Source organism: Impatiens glandulifera, chromosome 9 (assembly GCF_907164915.1).
Source record: "Impatiens glandulifera chromosome 9, dImpGla2.1, whole genome shotgun sequence".
NCBI classification, from domain to species: Eukaryota; Viridiplantae; Streptophyta; class Magnoliopsida; order Ericales; family Balsaminaceae; genus Impatiens; species Impatiens glandulifera.
The window spans coordinates 33,597,181-33,606,146 of NC_061870.1; the positions used below are offsets into that span (position 1 = coordinate 33,597,181).

At 33.5% G+C, this 8,966-nt stretch overlaps 2 protein-coding genes and 1 pseudogene across 2 annotated transcripts; 1 reads left to right on the forward strand and 2 right to left on the reverse strand.

The window, feature by feature from the left end:
- Nucleotides 1-391: 391 nt before the first annotated feature.
- LOC124914971 (thioredoxin-like protein 4B) lies at nt 392-1,648 on the forward strand. The gene is made up of 4 exons (XM_047455606.1): nt 392-663; nt 769-926; nt 1,134-1,200; nt 1,357-1,648. The coding sequence occupies exons 1-4, from the start codon at nt 532-534 to the stop codon at nt 1,453-1,455; spliced, it is 456 nt and encodes a 151-aa protein (XP_047311562.1). The 5' UTR covers nt 392-531; the 3' UTR covers nt 1,456-1,648.
- On the reverse strand, nt 1,520-4,778 carry LOC124914969 (3-ketoacyl CoA thiolase 1, peroxisomal-like). Its single transcript, XM_047455605.1, has 14 exons — nt 4,627-4,778; nt 4,078-4,154; nt 3,865-3,949; nt 3,641-3,767; nt 3,465-3,563; nt 3,312-3,379; nt 3,130-3,237; nt 2,951-3,028; nt 2,741-2,873; nt 2,541-2,637; nt 2,213-2,336; nt 2,027-2,135; nt 1,864-1,947; nt 1,520-1,775 (listed from the first exon to the last, which is right to left on the reverse strand). Exons 1-14 carry the CDS (start codon nt 4,720-4,722, stop codon nt 1,690-1,692), a joined length of 1,371 nt encoding a protein of 456 aa, XP_047311561.1. The 5' UTR covers nt 4,723-4,778; the 3' UTR covers nt 1,520-1,689.
- Nucleotides 4,779-6,336: 1,558 nt separating this feature from the next.
- LOC124914636 lies at nt 6,337-8,566 on the reverse strand (annotated as a pseudogene).
- Nucleotides 8,567-8,966: the final 400 nt, after the last annotated feature.

Consider the following 8,966-nt stretch of genomic DNA (forward strand, 5'->3'; position numbering starts at 1 on the left):
GAAAAGAGGAGAGAGAGGGAAAACAGAAAGGGAAAGAAAAAAAAATATTATTTTTTAATTGAGGGGCAAAAGAGTATTTTTTAATGGGCAAAAAGTTAAATTTGAAAAAATTATCTAATTTATACTAAATTTGGAAATAACCCTTTTCGTCAAATTTCCCTGAAATTTTAGGGGATATTTTATTTGATTTTTGTTGGTAACAATATATTATTCTAAACATAAACTTTGAATAATATTTGTTTTCTGAAATTGAATATAATTCAAATTAACAGTTGTGCACTGTTTTATTTATTTTTTATTCGTGAAAACTATTTTATTTATTTATTAACCCTGTAAATTTATTTTTATTTGCTTTATCATTGGCTCCTTCTCCATCCCTCTTTCTTTTTTTTTGTTATCGAATATCCTTTCCCTGCGCAGATCGCAGCCACCATCGTCCTCCAGCGAAGTCGAAGCTTCCGACTAGAAACTCTTTCTTAAAGAATCCTCTGTTTCCTGAGTTTGTAAAACGAAAGCGTAGAAGAAGACGAGATGAGTTACTTATTGCCGATGCTGACGAAGAAGGCAGAGGTCGATTCCATTATCAGAAATACGATTGACAAAGTTCTCGTTCTCCGCTTCGGTAGAGCCGAAGACGCTATCTGTCTACAACTCGACGATATTGTAACATTCCTTCCTTCCTTCTTTCTTTCTTTCTTTCTTTCTTTCTTTCCTCCTCTCTATCAATTAACATCTCTGATGAATTAATTTCTTCATTGTGAAGGATAGCTTTCTAAATCATCGAGGGAGGTGTCCAAGTTCTCTCATGTGGCTCTAGTAGATATTGATTCTGAAGATATTCAAGTCTACGTCAACTACTTTGACATTACCCTGATTCCCTCCACTGTCTTCTTCTTCAATGCCCATCACATGAAGATGGATTCAGGGTACATTTATCTTATTCAATTAACCCTTAATGTAGGTTATTTAGATTAAAAGAGAATAAATATATATAGTATTTTGGTTGATGATTTGAATAATATATATGAGGTGTTGATTGGATAATGAGTTATTTCGAAATAATATCACCTTAGTATCAGCTGCAGAGAGAGCTTCAAGTCATTCCATACTTAATAATTCGTCGTCTTTTACAGGAGTGCAGATCATACCAAATGGATTGGTTCATTCTACAAAAAACAAGACTTCATTGATGTTGTTGAGGTTCGTATCTACTCATTTATGAGGTTGTTATATAGTAGTGTCGTAATAAACTCCCTTTCGAGATCTCATCAAAAGTCAATTAAACAGAAATGTAGTTTTGAAATTTGGAATGCCCTAACAAGCTAAAAGTATATTGCATTTGCTTGATTCTTGCAGGCAATCTTCAGAGGGGCTATGAAAGGTAAGCTGATAGTTCCATGTCCCTTGCCTCCTCAACGAATTCCCAGGTTCCAGTTGTTGTATAAGGATGTTTAAGAACAACCCTATATTGGCAGATAGTTTTTTTTTATGTTGCATTTGGATTTGTGATCATACTAGATGATGCTCAAATATAAGACAATGTTTAAACCAAATACAATAGTCAAACTTTATTATCTCACTTTAAGAGTCTTTGTCTTTTAAACGTTGTACATAAATAAAAAATGACTGGCAGAATTCTACTGCGCCATATATATTATTAAGAACTGCCAGAACCGGATTAGTTGATTCTTACTTGTCGCTACAAACCCGTGCATTGCACAAATCATCCACAGAATCCCCTCTTTCAAAAACAGCTGCAGCACCCATTCCTGATCCTGCAGTTTTATAAGCGGGATTAGTTTCTACTCAAATGTATAAATGTCCACAAAACAAAAGTTTCATTTCATTTCATGGGCAACAGACCTATGCACATAGAGATCACACCAAACCGACAGTCCTTGCCACGCCGTTTCATTTCATTCAGTAAAGTTGCCACACAACGAGCTCCTGAAGGAACCAGTTTAGAGCAGAAAGGACTTTGTAAAATATAAATTACTGGCAGGTAATTTTTGAAACAAATTATTACCTGTAGCACCCAAGGGATGACCTAGAGCCAATGCACCACCATTGACATTGACTTTTTCGGGATCAAGATTCAGTTTCTTACAGCAATATACAAATTGGGATGCAAATGCCTGCATAGAAAAAGAATAAAATTATATTTCAGCTGTAAGATGGATTTATAATTCAGCATACAATGAACAGACGATACCTCGTTAATTTCATAGAGGTCAATGTCATCTAGGTTGAGGCCAGCAGCTTTAACTGCAGCTGGAATTGCAACTGCTGGACCGATTCCCATAACAGATGGATCTACTCCAGTTGCCACAAAACTCCTGCAGGTATACAGGCGATGGATTAACTTAACTAGGCAAGTTTAAACTTTAAACACACCTTCCTTCCTCAGAGCAAACCAACTGTAATTTACAACCCATTTGTGCAATATATGAAGCATGGCCAATTAAGGTACAAAATCAATCCTTATTTTGATCCCTCCCACATTATTTTTCTTATCAAACATTGTAAAACAAAATATGTACCTGAAAACACCGAGAATTGGGAGTCCTTTCTGCATAGCCACACTTCTCTTCATAAGCAAAACTGCTCCAGCTCCATCACTCACTTGGCTAGCATTCCCTAAATCCAGGTAATTAAGATTCTCTTATAAATACTTTTCAATCTCAAATATGACTTCTCTCAATTTACAAATCAATAAATGTGGATATAGCTCTATTAGTACCAGCAGTTGTAGTGCCATCCTTTTTAAATGCAGGCTTCAGTTTTGCTAGATCTGCCAAATTTGTGTTTGGTCGAATACCATCATCCACAGAAACAATAATAGATGTCTCCTGACCTGTCTTTGGGTCAACAATCTTCGGAAAAAAGGACTATAAGTGAACAATAAGAAAATATACATTATTTAATGTCAAAAGATTTCCCAGTTTTTTACCTTAGTGGAGACTGGAATTATCTCATCTTTGAATTTTCCAGATGCAGTTGCTGCAGCAGCCCGTTTATGAGATAAAACCTATCACATATATTAGAAGGTTAACTCTTCACTCAAACAAAGAGAAGTTTGCTTTTAGTGTTAAAGAACTAAATAAACAAGACAAAATAGTATGTGCTCACAGCAGCATGATCTTGCTCTTCCCTTGTAACACCATAACGAATGGCAACATTTTCTGATGTCATCCCCATGGGTAGAAGACAATCACGGGCTTGAGAAAAAATCTCAACCTGTTCAATATCTTATAGAACTTGTAAACAATTTTGAGGAAAATCCGACCAAAATATTATAATTTTCGACATACTCTTCGATTAACTGATCGTGTTTCTTGAATCTGGTCTATTGTCATGGTCTCTAATCCAGCGCCAATGCCTGTTTGCAAAGACAGGGAATAAGTTATATGGACGTGGACAGAATAAATGATTTTTTTGGTGGAATAGCTGGGATTTGGTTTCACCTATATCATAAAACCCTGCTTTTATAAAAGCAGCCACATCAGCAACAGCCTGGAGGCCAGACGAACATTGCCGATTAACAGTTCTGATGGGCACAGTTTCTGTAGATGTAAGACCACGTAGAGTTAAGAAACCAAAAATCTTGTTTTGATCTTTTGTCACTAAATTGTAAAATTACCAGGGAAGCCGGCATAAAAGGAAGCCATTCGGCATTCAATGGCTCTCTGAGAACCTGGAGGTAAAACACTACCAACAATTATATCATCCACTTCATTTGGGTTAAGATTGGTTTTCTCTATGACTGCCTACAAAACCAGTTAATAAACACAAGTATAAGTTTGGAAAACAAATCTCAACAAGTAAAATTAACATTCCATGGATTCATAAATCAGTATAATCCACCTTGAGAACAGCAGCAAGAAGATCATCTGCAGGTGTATCCTTGAAACCCCCACGTTTAGCTTTGCATAATGCTGTCCTATATGCACTGTTTGGAGTAACATGTGCAAAACAAACATTAAAAAATTGAGTACATGAATCAAATATAGAAAATACATCCAAAACAGCAGGGCAATAAAAGTGTTTTGTTTCTTTTTCACAGAAGATGCAACTTACGCTACTATCACTACATCATCTCCAAAATCAGCTTGCCGATTATAAGCAGTATTGTCCCCAGCCAGACAGATGGAAGCCTAGTTAAGAACATGGACATAGATGATGTAACAGAGTGTTAAAAAACTTTAGACAGGTGTTCTTGCATTATAAGTCAAGCTTTGAGTGCATAAATTGGAGAATCAATGAGTTTCAGTTCGTAATATGCCTGGAAAACCAATTTAATCGCGACATGGCTTGCAAGAAATGGAAATTTATTGATAATGACAAACAATCACACATACGTCAGGTCAACGTTTTCAAATGAGAATGAACCTCGACTAAATCATGCAGCAAAGAGCAAAATGCTTGTCTCGTACTAGTACAGATTACAGACGACGAGTTATTATTAAATCAGTAAGCTAGATATCTAGTTATAAGTATAGACTACAGAAGGATTGACTAGATTACGAATCGTACAAATGAAATCAGCAAATTAAGGCATAAGTAGAAGAAGCGAATCAGTTCAGAAGTAAAGATCTACGAAAATAATGATTGATTAATATAACATACAGAGAGGGATGATTCGTCGCTTCGTTGATTAGAGTAAGGCGAAGAAGGTTGAAGATGATTGAGAAGGATTCTCTGCCTGTAATTCGCTGCCTCCATTTTCTCTCTGTCTGGTTATCTCTCTCGATTAGTGACGATACAGAGAGAGTAATAATGCATGTAGTAAATATATATATATATATAACCACCGGTCCGGTTCGGTCCGGTCCACTGACGGAAAGTACGTAGTATCAACGAAGAAATTCAGACGAGGGTCTTCTCTTCAGTCTTCTTCTTTCTTTATGTTAATTAATGAGCTCTTATTCAAAAGTCTTATTTTATCAAACTTTTTAAAAGTATCAAAATAAAAAGAGGAAGTATTTTTATTTGATTTTAATAATAAAGTGACATTAAATTATCAATATATATATATAGAATTAGATAAAAATCGAATAGAATAATAAAGTTGTTTTTTTGATAAAATTTTAAATTATGTTAAAAAAAATTATTACATTTTTTTTTAAAAAAAATTGACATTTCTGTTCCACCAAATATATTTTTATCATTAGTTTATATTTTATTTTATTTTTATGAATTTTAATAATGAAAATGAACTTTTTATATTTTGACTGGAGTCAATTATTATTTTGGAAACACATTTTTATTACATACACACACAAAAATATGAAAATAAATTATTTGGCAAAAAATTGTGGTTAAAAAATCACCTTCTTTAAATCTACTTTTCACCTATAAAGATGGTTGTTAAAAATTACTGTTTATCGTCACAATATTTAATTTATTCAAGTCCCTTTTTATTACACAAATTTCAAATTATCTTTATTTGTATAATTATCATTAACACAAACATCCATCATCATAAGTTAAATAAATATAACTCTTAAATGAATTTGTATTCAATTGAGTTTAGATATATACCATTGAGATCTTATTTTTCACTAAAATAATTATGTGGTAAAAAATGAGGTAGGTATTTTGTAATTAAGAAGTGCTCCAGCCGAACCTGTCTGTCTTAATTTCTCCTATATTTACTTGTTAGGTGTGTGTATGAACCTACCCTCTTCACATTTAACAACCCATGAATAACAATAACCGATATGTGTGGTATCATTGCATATGCATTATTTTTATTCCATTCATTTTGTTTTATATGTGAATATTAATTAATTAAGAATATACTCATAACCCACCATACATATTGTTGTTTTTGTTAAACATAATTTATGTATGCATTGACTTGTTTTATTGATGGATCTTCATAAAATTTGTTATTAACAACCTTTTATCATAAGTACATAAGTAATGAAATATTAAATTTGTGTATGTATTGAGTAGACTATTGTTTTATGTATGTATTCACTATTGTTTTAGCCTTTTAACATAAGGTAAAAAACGATAAATTGATCAAATCAATATAAACAAGTAAAAATATTGTTAAACGAGTTTGAATCAAGTATCAACCTATTCGGTTTGGGTAGTTTAATACCCTATTTTCGGGACCAATTTGATACCTGAAATTTTACCATGTCTATTTTGTGATAATATTTTCTTTACTTTTTTAAAAAATTTAATGACATTACTCAGCATGATCTGTTTTATTCTGTTTTCAAAAGTACAATAAAGAAGAAGAACCTTGTAAATATCTTTGCTATCCTTCACTGTTTATTGGTCCTCTTCAGGTTATGAATATAAAATATACATGTATACTCTTGAACTGGTAAAGATGAAAATAAAATACCAAAAATTTACTAATTTGGCTGATCATTTCACTCCATACAATTTCTTCACACATAACAAAAACACAACAAAAGGGTTTTGCCTAGGAAGTAACTGGTCGTTTTGGATTACTCTTTCTCGAACCAATAATGCACACTTAATGGTCTTTGTCAAGGAAATCATAATGTGTTGCCGTCTAAGTTTATTCTCTCATTGTATTTCCTGGCAAAAGCATAAAAATATTCTGAAACAGAAAGCTCGAACTGACAAAAATTCCTTCGGGGAAAATTAAAAAGTACCTGAAAACCAGAAACTTTTACTACACAGATGATGAAGTTGTTTTGTATCCATCTTTCTCAACACGTCTTGCTATAGATGCATCTCCTTTTTCTACTATTTTACCATCCTCCTGAAATAAATAATCAATCATTTAGAAAAATAATTCTGAGAAAACCTGTCAACTATAATCAGATATGTACATTAGATTGAAGTATCCACAAGTCTGATTAAAAAAAATGCTCACCATAATATGAACATAATTGGGTTTAATGAATTCTAATAGCCGATGATAATGAGTAATCATCAAAACCGAATTCTTTAATGTCAGTAGCACATTCACTGCTTTAGCGACATCTTGAAGAGCATCAACATCTAACCCAGAATCAATTTCATCCAACAGAGCCCAACTTTGCACCCAAAACCTGTAACAATTCATGATAAATTATCAAATGAACATTTTCCTTTCGCAAACCAAGCTTTTGATACAAGTTTGGGAAAGTTAAATGAGCTTATATCATTTTCCCTTTTTCTTGTAAAAGAGATGGAGGTGCAGAAGTTCACGATCCAGATCAGGATTCCCTTATATTTCAACAATTATCTTGACCAACCAATATAAGCCTCCACTAATTTAAGAATGTTCTCCAAGAGACACCAATATCTATTCATGACATGTTCACTCCAGAATCTGGTCAAGGATTAAACAGATCCTCATATTTCATATACAAACTCCCAAACCTAGTTGTTTTGAAATCCCTTTCTAATTCTGGAAAGGAGAGCCTTCTATTTGAGATGAAAGCTTCATTTCCTCCTAGTGTAACAGCCAAAGCAAAAAATACTCCAAAGCAGGATTCATATTGATTTACAGTTGAAAAATTAAATAATTAAAACCATACCGCAAGCTGGAAAATCTCATTGCGCTTCCTCTCACCACCACTAAAACCTTCATTTACATTTCTGTTTAAGAAGTCAATTTTCATATTCACCATTTCAAGCTTGGGAGAGATGTACCCATAGAACTGCATAAATGCACCGTTCATAACTATATTAGAAACAGACAGAAAACCAGCAATCATAGAACTGTAGGCTAGATAATAACACCTCAATTGGTCCTAGTTCTGGAAGACCGAGTTTTCTTTTCCGTGCATTGTATGCCATATTTAGGAAGTCAATGTTGTTTACACCAGGGATTTCAGCTGGGGACTGGAAACTCATAAAAAGTCCAGTTAAGGACCTTTCCTCTGGATCCATCTCAAGCAAATTCTCACCTCTAAAGACAGCACTGCCGCCTGTAACTTCATAGTCAGGATGGCCAACAAGCACCTACAATAATTTGGGCTACAGTTAGAAACTTCAAAAGAGGAATGGACATGGATTCATGAAGATATAAATTACCAACCTTGGCAAAAGTGCTCTTCCCCGAACCATTTTTTCCCATTATTGCATGAACCTACTAGAATGGAACAAATTGAGCAGCAACAATAAATTATGCATTTTCAGTAAATCGGAAATGAAACATGTTCAAAATGAACCTACATACATTTACAAGAAACGACACAGTTAAAGATGTATAGGAACAATATGTATAAGCATTTCATTGAAGTTAGAAAGAGACCTCCCCTTCATAGATGACAAGGTTTACACCCTTGAGAATCGGCTGCCTTGACTCCACAATTACGGCAGATAGGTCTTTGACCTCAAGCAAAAGCTTGGGAGAATCATCGCTTCCGACAGTGCCGGGAGCGGCCGGATGTTGAACTGCAAGGCTGGCGGTTAAGGTAGATGATAGACGGCGGCTCAGCGGGAGGCTGCAGAGGTGTGGAGATGAAGGAAGGAGGAAATTGAAGGTCGATTTTCTGAAAGTGTACAAGCGAGAAGCTGGAGAAGGAGGCGAGAGATGGTAGCATGAGTGGAGAAACGCCATTTTCCGAATTTCTGGTACCCGGATGAGAGAACTTCAAATATTACAAGCTATTTACATAGATGATAAATATACTGTTTTATTTAAAATATAATAATTATTATAAATTATATATACTTTAATTTTGTGCTTAATATGTAATATAAGAATATATTATTAGGAAATTCTAGAGATATACATGGATATAAATATATATAAAAAAAATTATTATAATATTTAAAATTCTTAATAAACACCGATAATATATTAAAATAAAAAATAAACACTTTTAATTCACATTTTATTCACTTCAGTTAAAATAACTCATCTTCTCACATATGTCACCATATTTTTTTTTTCAATGAACCTCTAATCTTTTTATTCATATTTTTCAACCATTTTCAATTATTACCGATCTATTATCCCGACAAACTATATCTCAATCACATTT